Genomic DNA, 15917 nt, shown 5'->3' on the forward strand with positions numbered 1-15917 from the left:
ATGTTGATTTACTGACGAATGTTGACTCAATGACAAACATTCACTCTCTGACAAACCTTGATTCACTGACAAACCTTCATTCTGATAAAACATTCACTCTCTGACAAATCTTGACTCAGTGACGAACCTTGACTCACTGACAAATGTTGACTTAATGACGAATGTTGACTCAATGACAAACTCAATGTTGACTCAATGACAAACCTTGACTCACTGACAAATCTTGACTCAATGACGAATCTTGACTCAATGACAAACCTCGACTCACTGACAAATGTTGACTCACTAACAAATGTTGACTTACTGACGAATGTTGACTCAATGACAAACATTCACTCTCTGACAAACCCTGATTCACTGACAAACCTTCATTCTGATAAAACATTCACCCTCTGACAAACCTTGATTCACTGACATTCACTCACTGACAAACCTCCTTGGCCGAATTCAGAATAGATGAAACAGAAGACCTAACATCCCCACTCTCTCACTTCTCTTGGTACCTGGAAACAGAACAGCCACCCCAGCATATCCCACACCAAAAGGTTAACCGTGCATAGTTAAACTAGTCAGCCCTACTCACCAGGTGGGTTTTTAAGAGGTGTAAGATCAATGTCGATATTGTGGTTTTCCTGGGTCAGTACACAGGTGTCGCTGGTCAGTGTGGATTCTGGACATGCATACTCTGTCTTCCACTCGATCTGGTTGTGACACAGCCGGTCGTCAATCAGCAGCGGGTCCTTACTCTGAAGGTCAAGGATCAGAAGCCATGTTTAGTGTTCCTCATATAGGTCACACAGCATTGTCAGGACACAATTTAGCGAGGACATCTATCAGTGATAAGCGTACAGATTTGAGCCATACTAGCTAGAGAACAGTAATTGCCACGTAACCGTTATCGCCAATACATCAGTATCACTTGTGCACAGTACCGGTATTTTTGTCCCAAAGGTATTTGACAACAATAAAGGACAGCAAAAGAAAAATAAAACGTTAAAGTCCCTTGTGACCTTTAAATGAAGGTCAAGGTCACCAAACCTGACTGGGACCTTTCTTATACTGTGATGAACCTAGGTACCAAATAAGAAAAGAATCTAGTCAACGGTTCTTAAGATATTCCCATTCGTACATACGGACAGATGGATGGACGGAGCCTAATACTATATCCCCCGCTTTGCACTTAACGCGTGGCGGGGGATGATAATAAGGTGATCTCTAACATGTCATGGCTTATTCCAGCCATACAAACTGTTGTCTTGGATTGATTAGTCTAAGAGTTACTTCCCTTAGCCAAATTTACTTAGCTTACTTTAAGTAAGATCAAGTTTTCTATCCAAGCACACAAATGCTTTATTTATACTTGGGGACAAAGTGTTGCTTGACGAAATCATTCACAGTAGGGGTTGTTTCACAGGCAAATGAGAAAACATGATGGTAATTTTATTTTTGCTGTTTAGGGCTAAACTCAGCAAAATTCCTACTACATGATGACATTCTGTGGAGACTGTCCAGTGAAAGTACTTATAAACATATCTGCCCTCATCAAATTAGTTCTTTTAAACGAAAATCTTTATCAAGTGAATACCTCACATTTATATTTATAGGTTGCAAGACTGAATGAGTGAGTGAGTTAGTTTTACGCCACACTCTGCAATATTCCAGCTCTATGGCAGCAATCCGTGAATAATCAAGTCTGGACCAGACAATCCTGTGATCAACAGCATGCGCATTGATCTATGCAACTGGGATGCGATGACATGTGTCAGCCAAGTCAGCGACCCTGACCACCCAATCCTCACAAGTATGGATTACTGAAGACCAATTCTAACCCGGACCTTCACGGGCCTAGACTGCAAGACATGTTCACCTACCCCTCCTCTGGTGGGACACACGAAGGTTATAGTTGTTGTTGGATTGTCCACACATCCATCTGGCTTTACCGTAGTCTTATATTGCAACAACAGGTTGCCATCGACAGAGCGCTGTAGACTGCCAAATGGCTTTCCCATATCCTCCGCCTTGCCGTCAAGGATCCGACAAGCACTTGTCCCAACAGGACATTTGCTGGATGGGTCTTGAAATGCAAAATGGACATTCAAATGAACTGTTATGCTCTGAAGGATTTCATGACCAATATTCTGGTCACTGATGATGAATTTCAATACAGATATATTACAATACTTAATGCTATGCAGGGTCAAGGGATAATTTGGATCTCTCTTAGAGTATTGGAATTTAGTTACCCATACGTCTTTAACCTTAAACACGTGAAGGTCATTTCAATATTCAGGTTATGATCAGAAGACCTGGCGTTTGTGCTCAATTCCAAATAGTTATGACAGAATCTACAGCAACATTTCTCAGGACTATACATAATACAAACACAGTTAATATACTTAACATCATTAAGATAGAAATTACCCAGGTACATGTTTATCAGAATGCAAGTTTTGAAAACACATGTAACGAAAAGTTCCTATAACATCTTGCTAAAATTATCTTATCCGTGATAACAGCTCTAGCTGACAGTGCTAAACAGAAAATTTGCCCTGTCTGTTGTGTGTGTCTTTTACCTACATCTGGCTGATTCCTGTGATCAGTTGATTTGTTTGTTTGTTTGTTTATTGTTTAATGCCACACTCAGCAATATTCCAGCTATATGATGGCGGTCTGTAAATAGTCCAGTGATTGACATCATGAGCACTGATCTCTGCAATTTGCCTACGATGACATGCATCACCCATGCTAGCGAGCCTGACCACCAGATCCTGTTAGTCTCCTCTTACGACAAACATGGGTTACACTGTGCAGAAGATCAATTCTAACCCGGACCTTTACTGGTCGTGATCAGTTGATGAGGAATATACTACATTCTATTGTATAGCATATCTTCGCTGTTTGTTAACTTCACTCCAAATTCTTTCACAAAGAGATTTCTGGTTAACTTTTTTGTTTCAACTTGAAAATCAACAACATAGTGAGTGAGTGAGTTAGTTTTACGCCGCACTCAGCAATATTCCAGCTATATGGCGGCGGTCTGTAAATAACTGAGTCTGGACCAGACAATCCAGTGATCAACAGGATGAGCAGCGATCTGCGCAAATGGAAACCGATGACATGTGTCAACCAAGTCAGCGACCCTGACCACCCGATCCTGTTAGTCGCCTCTTACGACAAGCATGGGTTACGAAGACTAATATTCTAACCCCGACCTTCACGGGTCTCAACAACATACCAACAAGTAACAACATAAAGTTGACCAACATTCCACAACCTGAGTTCTAGTCACTTACCAGAACCTGCTCCTGTAATGTCTCGGCAGACGTTGATGTAAAACTGGCGATTCGCCCGTCGAGTCCACTAAATAGGCCCCAGTTGTTTTAGCCAAGGGAGATAAGTCATATTTTTCGTTCTTGAGATACAGATAGCAAGGCACTTCCTCCACAGGTTTATTAACGTCTTCACAGAACACATGAGATTCCCATTCAAAGTAAGTGGAACATTCAAAAGCTCCCAAGAACACTGGCGAGCCCTGAAAGAGAAAATACATAAGGCTGTAAGAGTGAAATGTTTGATGGAAATTGCTAGTGTTTGTGTGCTACATTCTCATTATGTGGCAGTGGTCTGTAAATAATCAAGTCTGGACCAGACAATCTGTGTATCATGGTTTCCTGGTTAACATCATACATCAATACTACCATGATGGTGAGTGAGCTTAGCTTAGTTATAGTTTTACGCTGCACTCAGCAATATCCCAGCTATCTGGCGGCAATCTGTAAATAGTCAAGTCTGGGCCAGACAATCCAGTGATCAACAGCATTGGCATCAATCTACGCAACTAGGAGACAATGACATGTGTCAACCAAGTCAGCAAACCTGACCACCCGATCACGCTAGTCACCTCTTACAAGCATGGGTTACTGAAGAGACCAATTCTAACCCAGATCTTCACAAGTTGCCTGCTATGACAAGCACAGGTTGCCAAAGGTGAAGTTTAAAACGGATGTGTATCATGGTTTCCTGGTTAAGACCATACATCAATACTATCATGATGGCCAGTGAGCAATGCTAGCAGGTTCATTCATGCATTTTTTAGAACTAACGGACCTCCTTACTAAGAACGAGTGCAAACAGGCTTGTCAATAAATACATCATATATTGGAATCAACTGAAATAACAATTGCTTTTATAATATTCCCCTTCTTTTTTTTGTCAATACATAGTTTACGATATGAAATACGGACCTTGGCATACTTTCAGACACAGGTTAGTCAAATTAATTCATTGCATAACTTCATTTGAAAAGATGCACTGCATTTGTTTATTTCTTGTTTCATGCTGCAATCAGCTATATGACGACAGTCTGCAAATAACTGAGTCTGTTCCTGACACCATGTGGTTGACATCAGGAGCATCGATCTATGCAACTGCGATATGATGACATGCATCAACTCCCCTCGATCCTGTTGGCCACCTCTTACAACAGGCATGGGTTGGTGAAGACCAACTCCCCTCGATCCCGTTGGCCACCTCTTACAACAGGCATGGGTTGGTGAAGACCAACTCCCCTCGATCCTGTTGGCCACCTCTTACAACAGGCATGGGTTGGTGAAGACCAACTCCCCTCGATCCCGTTGGCCACCTCTTACAACAGGCATGGGTTGGTGAAGACCAACTCCCTGATCCTGTTATCTTACTGGGTTGGTGAAGACCAACTCTGACTCCCTATCTGAAGCACTGAATACTTCAGCCAGTCAACAACAACAAATATCTACATTGAATAATAATTATATTTGTGCTGCTTACCAATGTTTTTCCACACTTAAAGTAAATGATTGTTGTTCTGTATTCCGTCGGCATACTTGGGCAAGGGTCACCACGAAAGAATGCAATAACTTCTCCATCTTTACTATTTTTTGTTGCATTGAATGTGGTTGTGTGGTTGCCCAGAGAGATGGCCTGTTTTCCCTTCGTCAGCTGGCAGATGGAAGTCTTTAGGGGACACTCGTTGGCCGCATTGGAAACTGTCACAGCTTCGCACAGGCTAATTTTGTATGTAATGTTTCCATCGAATGATGACGATATCCAAGGGTTATATCTACAACAATAAAACATAAAGATTATGTACTATGTGTCCCAATACCAAATCCCCATCAACCCACCTACCTTGTGACTAAACAAGGTCATCAGATGAAACATCCTCCTGGTCTGAGCCCAGTTTCACAACGCGTTGTGATGCGACTGTCCCATACTTTAACACAGACTTACGACAGTCGTAGCGCTACGATAGCTTTGTGAAACAGGACCCTGGTGTATTTGGGCAAATGTGTTCGCCTAGTCACACCACTTTTGTACATTGTCACCTGATGTTGATGCTCAGAATTTTCCAACATCCAAATCATCAAAAGGCATCAGTTCACCAACAGACTGATCAGCATAACTTTCGCCAAGAAACATTCAGTGGTTTTAAAGTTACACTCCGCAAACAGACATGGTGATCGCTATGCCCACCCATTTTCAGACAGGGGAGATAAAAAACAACACAACCCTTCAGCTTTCCTCTTCACTCTTTTGTTTATTACCAGATTATATATTCCTTTTCATTAAAATGTGGTGTGTAAGAACATTTTAAACTTCTTATCATGGTTATGGTCAGTTTAAGTTTTGAGTGGGTGATATGGTTTAGCTCCATGTTATTGATATTCCAGATAAAATAATAATTATAAGATTACTATTATAGCGCCTCATCCACGTCACTGAGGGACATGCTCAAAGCACATACAAGTCACACTTCATTATGACCCCGAATACCCAAGCTGCCTGTGAAGTGCGGGAAGGTTATAGTCACATGACTTATCCCACCAGTTACCCATTTTCTGCTGGGTGAACAGAGGCAACATATGGCATGGGACCCCATCCATGCAGGGGTGGAAATAACTTTAAAATTGCTAGTGTACTCCGGTACAGTGGCACATGTAAAATCACTTGCCCTGATAATTTATCCACTATACCGGCCGTTTTCTTGTTGATTTTTTAAATAAACAACATAATTAATATTGGAAAGTCAACTGGACACCGGTACAGTGTGATATACAAATTTGCTTGCCCAACAGAAAAAAACACTGGACTCGGGCGTCAGGCAATGGGTTATTTCCACCCCTGCCATGTATGGAACAAATATATCAGGATGTGAATGCTTTGACTATTAGTCTACCCCACACTCCTTCTTTAAAGTAAGTGTGACATAAACGGTCACTGAAACAAAGGAACTAACCAGATTAGTCATATTTACATATTCCCAAGGTGAGATGAACTGCTCATATTTCAGTATAATTTTTACAATCATATCTATTAACACCACAAACTTCAGTCCCTGAATAACAATTCCTAAAGAAGCATGGTCAAGAATGGTTAAGAGAGACTGCAAGGCTGATCTACATCATTCAGTACCTGTATCGAAATAGAGCTTAGTTTGTGTGCCATGGCATTGTGAATATTGAAATAGCTTGGATAAAATATTTTGAGTCAGCCCTGGCTGCATGACTAAAATTATAAAGATAATTAATACTCACTATGATTTGTTTAATGGAAAATGTGATAAATTTGACCAACTCACATGATTCAAATTTTTGGGGGCACCCCATCAAACTGTTTATCAGTGGCACTCTAAATCTCAAAGATTAACCTGAGCATAGCCACTTTGAATGCCGGCGCACATAACTAAATAAAAGGAAATCCTGTTTTTGATGATAACATAGTTTGTGGGTTGGTCCAGGACAAATGAAGCTGAAATATTCATGCAGTCATATAGTGTTCAGGAAATCCAGCTCTCAAGCTTACAAGTTAAAATATGCACAATAAATAACCATAGGATAATCAACTTTAAGTTGAGTATGTAAGGATATATGCATTGATGTGAATTGAAACAACTCACACAAAATGACAAGATGCTTAGCTACCCCTAGTATCCTCTTCACCTTGCATACTTATATAGCTTTGTATTTACTGATTGACTACATACGAATATACATACAAATGCGTACCCCCATATATATATATATATATATATACATATATATACAGTGAGACCCCAGATACCCGGACCCCAAATATCCAGAAACCCCGCCTTCCAGTCAATTTTCATAAAAAAACAATCTCTTACGTTATAAAAGTGACTGTCTATAACGGATATGCGGTTTCCGTTCCCGGACGGTAAATTTTACAAACCAACCGGTTAAATCAACACAAAATTGACTCACTTATCCGCACGAAGCTTTGATCTTCCGCTGACCGTGTGAAGTGAAACGGAGTGTCCCACGTGTTTTGACACAAGACAAGGTCTGCTAATCCGGATTAATGATCGATCAGCAGGGTATTGGTGGTGATTAGTAGGCCTGTCTGACACAGAGTGAATTATAGTTGGCAAATCAAAGCGACCATGCTGTTTTGGAAGTGATTTTAAACCAGAAGTGTATTCTCGCTACCGTTCAAACACCTACTATATTATTGTGCATGTGTGAACTTGTTCGCCGGAAAACGTGTGCACAGCTGATTGCTATTTCCGGCTCAAATACACACGGTAATCTTAATGCCCAACAATAACAACTTAGAACTTAAAAGGTAAATAATCTTGTCTAGTGATGTTTAATTGCAAATTTGATGTTTTTACTGACAAAGTCGTCTTCTGTTGTTTGTTCACGAGAAGTGATGTGATGTTGTTTTCTAACCCCTGGAAAAAAGTTTGACGAAAGCGTAACTGATGAAGATAAGCCGACCGCCTTCTACACACTGCTTTTTTCATCCTCAAAATTCGGCTTATGGACGGTAGTATACGGTAAGCCTGGATGACAGAAATCCAGATATCCGGACGATTTCCGTAAATGAATGAATGAATGAATGAATGAATGAATGAATGAATGAATGAATGAATGAATGAATGAATGAATGAATGAATGAATGAATGAATGAATGAATGAATGAATGAATGAATGAATGAATGAATGAACTGTCCTGCAGGGAATTATGACAAATAAATGCTACGTCCCATTCACAGTAACCTAAGATACATGTTTATAAACAGTTCATTCACAGGTTTCTTAACATTCGATAGACAGGATCTGAGGGAATATAAATATCATCAATACCCAAAGTAAACTACCCAAAGTGAATCATAACATGCAAGTACATACATAGTGGCTAGAAGATTTATCTGCAGCCATGATCAGTAATCATTGTGTAACAGCTCCCAGATAACATGTGTGGTCATCACTATATCTGGCTGTCTGATTACCATAAATGCTGACAAATCTGATGATCCTAACTGTTCTTAAATTCCAACATTAAAGGGATACCTGCACTGTCTAATGCTACTTTATTCAACATATTTTGACTTCGCAATAACTAATTAGTGCTCTGTGTCTAAGCATGACATTGCATCTGTGTAATAGGGGCAGGCATAACCTGAAAAGCTTATATCATCAGATTAACATTTTCTGAAAGTCATGAAATTCTGAACAACCATTTCTTTGTGACAATGTTAAAATATTTTCAGTATTTTGCTGGAGTGAGTGAGTTTAGTTTTATGCCGCACTCAGCAATATTCCAGCTATATGGCGGCGGTCTGTAAATAATCGAGTCTGGACCAGACAATCCAGTGATCAACAGCACGAACATCGATCTGCGCAATTGGGAACCGATGACATGTGTCAACCAAGTCAGCGAGCCTGACCACCCGATCCTGTTAGTCGCCTCTTACGACAAGCATAGTCGCCTTTTGTGGCAAGCATGGGTTGCTGAAGACCTATTCTACCCCGTATCTTCACGGGTCTGTATTTTGCTGGAGTTTTAGTATGCAAGTGTTAGTTATAAAATGTTCTGTTTCCAGGCACTGACGGGACTTAGTCATGTTTGTCCTGCTGTTTGTCTTTTATACATGCGAGGACATGAACTTCATGTGGCATATGTAATAACAAGGAAAATATTAGCAACAGGAATGTAATCATGGTTGCAAAGAAGACATAAACTAGCAACTAAGCATGATGATATATTAGCACAGGTCATATATTTGAGCATCTGTCAGTTAATGTCTCAGTCCTGCTGCGAGTTTGAACCACAGACCTTCTCGTCCAAGGTCGGCTTTTCGCCATGACCAAACAGGTTAACCTCGTCAGCAGGCTGACATGGTATGGATGTCACCTGTGGGATATTCCATGTCCTGCTACATTATTAACATTAAACCCACACCAGCCATATAGAAGGCTAATGAGACTTTCATCTTGTTCAAATTTATATGAAAGTGCTCAGCTCCAGTTTGGGCATCAGTTCAGCAGCCATAAAAGTTTTGAGTCTTGTGATGGGATTCAAACCACAGACCATATTTTCAAAGACTAAATGGCGTGTTAATAAGCTGACAGGGTACAAATGTCATCAGTACAGCTTAACTCTATGTTCGCCACTTAAGAAGATATTGTTAAACATGTTCAACCCACTAACTGTAAGATTTTTACACTCATATCACAATCTAAAACAGTTAGGAACCATCCTACATTTCTACTTTGGATTTTGAAGAAATAATTAAATAATATATCTTCATACAGTAAACTGAAGCCTGAGTCAAACTTACATGTCACCCTGCTGATATTAAATTTGCTGGTAAGTGTAGCTCCCCATATCAATATACCTGAAGCCTATACATGGCTTTACATCTCAAAACCTGTGAGCTGCAACCAAAGAGAGCCAAGTGGTGAACACATAACTGCAAGTTTGCTTCATGTCATCTGCTAAATTTGCATGTGTTAAGTTGTTATGAATTCAAAATGATTTTAGACACTTTAAGCATATAACATGAATCTGAGTTATTATATGTTGTTATTATTACCTAGGCCGAGCCTTGTTACCTACCAACTTGCTGATAGGCAAAATGTATCGTGATCTTTATTACCGTTACGTGCAAGTGACAGCGCCATTATCAACTTCAAAACGATGCTTCCTATTTATGACATTTATCTTGGCAACAAGTAAAGTGTAGGAAGCAGATTTGGAGTCACTGAGGTATAGATTGTCCATAGGATCAATGTTGTTTTAGGTTAAAAATACCCGGAAATTGTTGTAATGTTTGAGTTTTGTCATGTGATTTTGACATCCTTGATTTTCAGCCTGTGTACTTACTTTGAAAGCATTTTGACATCGTATCCCTGAATATTACAGTCATCTCCAAAACTTTGGGGTATTGATGAAACAAATATTATGAAAACGAAAAGCAGTGTGCTTGACTGCGTCGTTAGTCCGAGGCACGGACAAGTTTTCATGCTGGCAGTCGCCATTTTCACAACACTGTGCGCAGTTGGGTACCGCGCATTTATTAATAATTGATCACATGATAGTCACGGGACTTTGACCGATTGCTTGTCACGTGACTGGATTGTCTTCATTGTTGAGGCTCGAACACCTGATAATTGTTGGGTCCAAACTTTAAAGTAAATGTTTATCGTATTATGTATAATTCAACACGCACAAGCATACATAGAAAGAATGTCTTTATTCATTATACCTTTGACATTAGACTCTACTCCTCATACGTGTAAGAGTAGATCTAAATGATTGGGACATATCCTACTTTTTCATTTGTCATGTGCTGCTGACCGACGGAAACCTTGCACGTCATGTATCAGAAACGGAAATGTATTTAATTACTCATTTCATTTTCAGTGTCATACGTCAATGCTAGCTGATATTCAAGCTTTATGAGAAAGAGGGTGGGGTGGGGTAGGGCGGGGGGTGCACACTTTTGACAAAGGGGGGTGCACACTTTTGACAAAGGTGGAGTGCACACTTCATTTTCAACCGTGTTCACAAGAGTTTCAATCGTCATTTTATAAACTTTCTGGACAAAGGTGTGTGTGTGGGGGGGGGGGCAACTCCTGCAACCCCCCACCCCCATCCCGGATCCGCCTATGTGCTTGCATGGTTCTATAAGAACACCGCCGCCATATAGCTGGAATAGTGTTGCCTGCGGCGTAAAACTAAACTATTTCACTCACTCACGCTATAAGTACACCAAAAAACAAAAATCATAGTAACACTACTGTCCATGTTGAAATAAGAAATCCCATGAGGGTGTACTCCATCACCCCTTAAAAGAACATTAAAACAAGATATATTCCCTCCACGCTTCATCAAATACATACGTAAGTCGTTTGATCGACCCCGTACGTAATATACATATCTGCAATGGTGGCAGAACATGAGCGATATTAGCAAAATGTTACAACTTAGTAATCTTTTATGCTAAAAAATATAGAATAAACCAAATGTGAAAACGCTCGTATCACCACCAATCAATCAATTTTACTATGAATACCAAGTTAAATGTTTTGTTTTACTTCAGAACATACCAAGGAAGTTCAAATCATGTTTAGGGCTTTTTAAACAAGCTTTGAATAGCACCCGATTATCCGGGTTACACTGAGCAGACTGTAAGTGACCAATCAAATGAAGATTGTTACTTTATTTTTAAATTTGGGTGGTGTACACATCCTTTATATGATTTCATTATATTCATTCGATCCCTTCAAATACTTCATAAATCTGTTGGCATATTCAGACCTGTTACCGACATACATCTTTCAAATACTTGACTACCGATCCAGGTACTCTTTCCTCGTTCCCTTTACCGAAAGATATAGTAACAGGAATGAGGAAATGGTTTATTAAGTTCCAAAACACTTTGAAATCAACCGAGAATCGGGCGAAGCAACAGCACTAAGGTCACAGCTGAAGTTGTATGGCACACTGTTTGTTCGGAACAACCCAAGTTGACTGTTCCAGTGAGTTTAGTTTTACGCCGCTTTGAGCAATATTCCAGCTTTATCACGGCGGGGGACACCAGAAAAAGGATTCACACATTGTACCCATGCGGGGAATAGAACCCGGGTCTTCGGCATGAAGAGCGAATACCCGACACCTTTCTAAATATTCACATGAGAAATGGTAAATCACTCGTAACTTGTATGAAAGGTAAGGTACTTTAGGCATGACAACGTCTATATTTATATATATGCGACGTTTCGGTATACCGTCGCATCCTGATAGAATAAATAAGTTGCCATCCATATCTGGGTCCTAGTAAAAATGGCCACATGTCAAAATAGCCATAAAACATCCAAGTCAAAATGGCCTCAAAATAGTCAAAATGGCCACAAAACCCTAGTTAAATGGCCATACCATAAAGTCAAAATGGCCATAGGGGCGGTGGGGTAGCCTAGTGGTCAAAGCGTTGGCTTGTCACGCCGAAGACCTGGGTTCGAATCCCCACATGGGTACAATGTGTGAAGCCCATTTCTGGTGTCCCCCGCCGTGATGTTGCTGGAATATTGCTAAAAGCGGCATAAAACCAAACTCAGTCAGTCAGTCAAAATGGCCATATATATATTTTTATTTTTTTTAATAGTGATAACATTTTCCCATGTTGTATTGTTTGATATCAAGGTGAAATATGACAAAAGAAGTTATATCAGAATAAAACTTGATGTTTATTACACATCAACAAATCATATTTTCAACAAATAACAAGACATATGTATATGTTTGTTCCTTCTTCATGCACATGCACTTTTGTACTATTTACTACTACATGACATCCATGTAGATCAGTTACAACAAGTCAGAAACAGTAAAACTGTTCATTCCACTGTCCAGTCAGCTGGGCACACAAGCGGAGAAGTTCCACAGGGCTCAGCTTTCCGTCCTTGATCAGTTTCGGCTTAATTAGTTAACGAGGTACTTCTGGATTCACATCTTAATTAAGGTTACACAATGTACGTAATCACATGTTGAGTAGTAATTAACGAGCCAATTAAAGGATAAGTGGTCATTATTCTAATACCCATGCATCTTACCTTCATCTTCACCTGTGCCTCCTGAAGTTTACAAGGCTCTATGGGATGGGAGGGTGGTATCCTCTTTTGCCAGTCGGGCAAGTTGTTCATTTAAAGAGTAAGAGGATTATGAGGCATGGTCGACTGGGTTTGTTTGTTTAACTAATCCCACACGGCCTTCACTAGTAGAGGGAATGATTTTGGTTCAGTTATTACATGGCTGTTCTCCATACATCTCCATGTCCCCACCCCCCCCCTTCAAAATTCCTGGATCCGCCCATGTGTAAGGTATATTAGGTGGCAAGTCTTCACTTTATCCCATGATGGCAAATGCTTTGGTGAACGTTCAGTTTGTTCCAAATGGTCGAGGTGGTAGAAGTTTAGTGTATCAGGGATATATAAGTTTCGAATTATGACTAGCAAGCGTAATACAACACATTGGAGATGTTGCTATCCTTCTTGTTGAGCAACGATTAACACTAGGGACGACTTGATCACAAGCTACAGAGATCATTTCCTTGTCGCCCTCGAGGATACAGTGAGAACAGATCACAGGCCATGTACACAAGTGACACAAGTGGACTATCATTTGTATTTTTATGTTCAGCATATATAAATTGATAAATTACTAATCACAATCATACAATCATACATAACATAACACATAACATACATAACTGTACACAATGTTTAGCATTATGTAACTGCGTAAATATAAGAAATTGATATGGTAATAATCACAATCACAATCTTACATCATCAATGTCCACAATAATGGTTCATACACAATTGACTTTAAAGTCCAACAAGATGAGAAAGAGCATCTCCATACTCTATCATGGTCTTCCTTCCTGCTTGAAGATGGTCTTTTTCTCTCTGTAGTCTATCGTTAAGTTCTCTGTATTTTCGTTTTCTGGGTCATTTATGAATGCTGAACATAAAAGTACAAATGATAGTCCACTTGTGTCTTTCTTGGCTTGGTCGGTGTCGGCCCGGGAAAGCGAAATTTCAATACATGTATTCCCTATTCCCGGTAAAGCGAAAACCAAAGTTGTGCTAGAAGTGCCGCGAAAGCGAATTACTATGAAAAAAATAGGATTTCCGTACTTCGGATTAGCGCGCGACCCCAATACTCGATCTCTGAGCCTCTTAACTGTGATGAAGTTTCCTGTTAGCTTATAAATACAATAAATGAATAAGTCGGATTATTTTAATGTGACATTTGTCTAACAAAGAATAACAGAGCTACAGATAACCTTTTGGGTCATTGAGTTATGTACTCAATTGGGTATCCTAATATTCCGTTGAGTAACCAAATAAATTATACCAACCTCACTCAAACTAAATTGGGTATTTTGCCATTTTCCATTATTTGTGAAAATAGAATAAAGTTAACCTCCATCTGTAGCACATGGGTCTGCTTACTTCACATTCTAGTAGGTTTGCTGAATGTTACAGTACGCATGTTAGATCAAATGTATTGAGTATTTACAAAATATCAAGCGTACTTGTACGCAATAGACTTGAAAGGAATTGAGTTTTCACATAAATGTTTGCGACATTTACGCAGATACGCAGCTTATCTGTTTCTCCGGATTAAACAATTATGGTAATTAAAAATTAAATGTTTTAGTTTTGAAGCCTGTTAACTGAGATTAACTGAGATCAAAATGGCAAATGCGCAGGTAAGAGCTACCTTTCTACCATGACTACGGCATCAGACGACGATTCACATTTCTTTGTTTTTCTTGTGTATTGAGAATCCCGGGAACGCTAAATTCAGTGTTCACTGTAGCTTCACCGTTCCCGCGAAAGCGACACCTAAATTGAGGAGGTTTGGTCCAGATTTCGCTTTCCCTGGCCATAACCATCCCCCACCATTGTCTTGCTAATTAACATGGTCTGGTGATCCTCTTAACCCCTAAATAAACAACTTGCCCGACTGGCAAAAGAGGAACACCCCGATGGGAGAGTGGTGAAGAGTCCTTAGTACAGGTGTCCTGGTCCTGGATTACAGTTGCACTGCAGTTCATCATTTTTCTCTCGGAATTTTGAACTCGGATTTGGGGATTAATTTGGTTTCTTGCTGAAATATTAGTTGAGGTTGGGGTGGGATGTAATTTTATGTTGGGCTATGAGTGCCTTAAGCTCATGCCCATTTGCCCGGAGACCATTACAATTCCACTGTAATATAGCCATGGTTGCTGCAAGATGGAAGATAAAATTATAAAAGACCGTGGGTGGGACAATAATTTAGAAACATAGGGTGCTTAGGGTAGCTTAGTAGAGTAGGATGTGTAGAATAGACGTTTAATAGCTAATAGTAGACTGACTAGGCTTTTATGGTAGTGTTTATTTCTGTGGGCGAGTGAGTGCATTTGTTTGGCTGTTGGGTCCTTCATGACCGTGGTTGCTGTGATAAATTCTATGAGTTTGCGAGAGTAATTAAACATCTCAAAGTATTACGTAAGAAAACATCTCAAAGTATTACATAAGAAAACATCTCAAAGTATTAAATAAGTAACAATACTCATTAATTGGAAAACAACAACAATGTATGGCCATTTTGACTTTTTCTATGGCCATTTTGACTTTTTGGTATGGCCATTTTGACTTTTTGGTATGGCCATTTTGACTAGGGGTTGTGGCCATTTTGACTACCTAGGGTCAGTGTGGCCATTTTTCGTGTGGCCATTTTGACCTCTGTTCCCTAATATCATATACCTTTCTTATTATTCATCAACTTCCAAAATACCCACCGAATTCCAACATTCACTATTATAACGTATGGAAAGACATGCAAAAACATAAAAGGCACTACATTTGGGTTTTACGAAGGCGTTACACTCAGAAAAAGGATACTGTATACCATTATCATAGCCATATAATGGTACTACTATGCTGCTTGTAATATGGCATTATGTAATAATTCTTTTGTGAAATTTTATCAGTAGTTGTGTGCTTCACTATGACAGATATTTGTTAAAGTTAATATACACAAAGGGACATAACTCCGCAAGGTCACGTATTATCTCCCTTGCT

General features: G+C 39.7%; 2 protein-coding genes across 2 annotated transcripts in view; both read right to left on the reverse strand.

The window, feature by feature from the left end:
* The window catches only part of LOC124256632 (cation-independent mannose-6-phosphate receptor-like), a 68810-nt gene extending 65391 nt beyond the window's left edge, over positions 1-3419 (reverse strand). The window contains exons 1-3 of the mRNA XM_046690608.1: positions 3294-3419; positions 1872-2074; positions 584-746 (exon numbers count right to left, since the gene is read on the reverse strand). Of these exons, the coding sequence (XP_046546564.1) occupies positions 584-746; positions 1872-2009 (301 nt within the window). The 5' untranslated portion in view covers positions 2010-2074; positions 3294-3419. The remainder of the gene's footprint in view (positions 1-583; positions 747-1871; positions 2075-3293) is intronic.
* On the reverse strand, positions 3286-10339 carry LOC124256628 (cation-independent mannose-6-phosphate receptor-like). Its single transcript, XM_046690602.1, is given in 4 exon segments — positions 3286-3348; positions 3350-3532; positions 4807-5098; positions 10168-10339. Coding segments are annotated over 4 exon segments (693 nt in total). The 5' UTR covers positions 10323-10339.
* Positions 10340-15917: the final 5578 nt, after the last annotated feature.

The sequence above is a fragment of the Haliotis rubra genome, unplaced genomic scaffold (genome assembly GCF_003918875.1).
Source record: "Haliotis rubra isolate DU_JTF1 unplaced genomic scaffold, ASM391887v1 Scf632, whole genome shotgun sequence".
In the NCBI taxonomy this organism is placed as follows: domain Eukaryota; kingdom Metazoa; phylum Mollusca; class Gastropoda; order Lepetellida; family Haliotidae; genus Haliotis; species Haliotis rubra.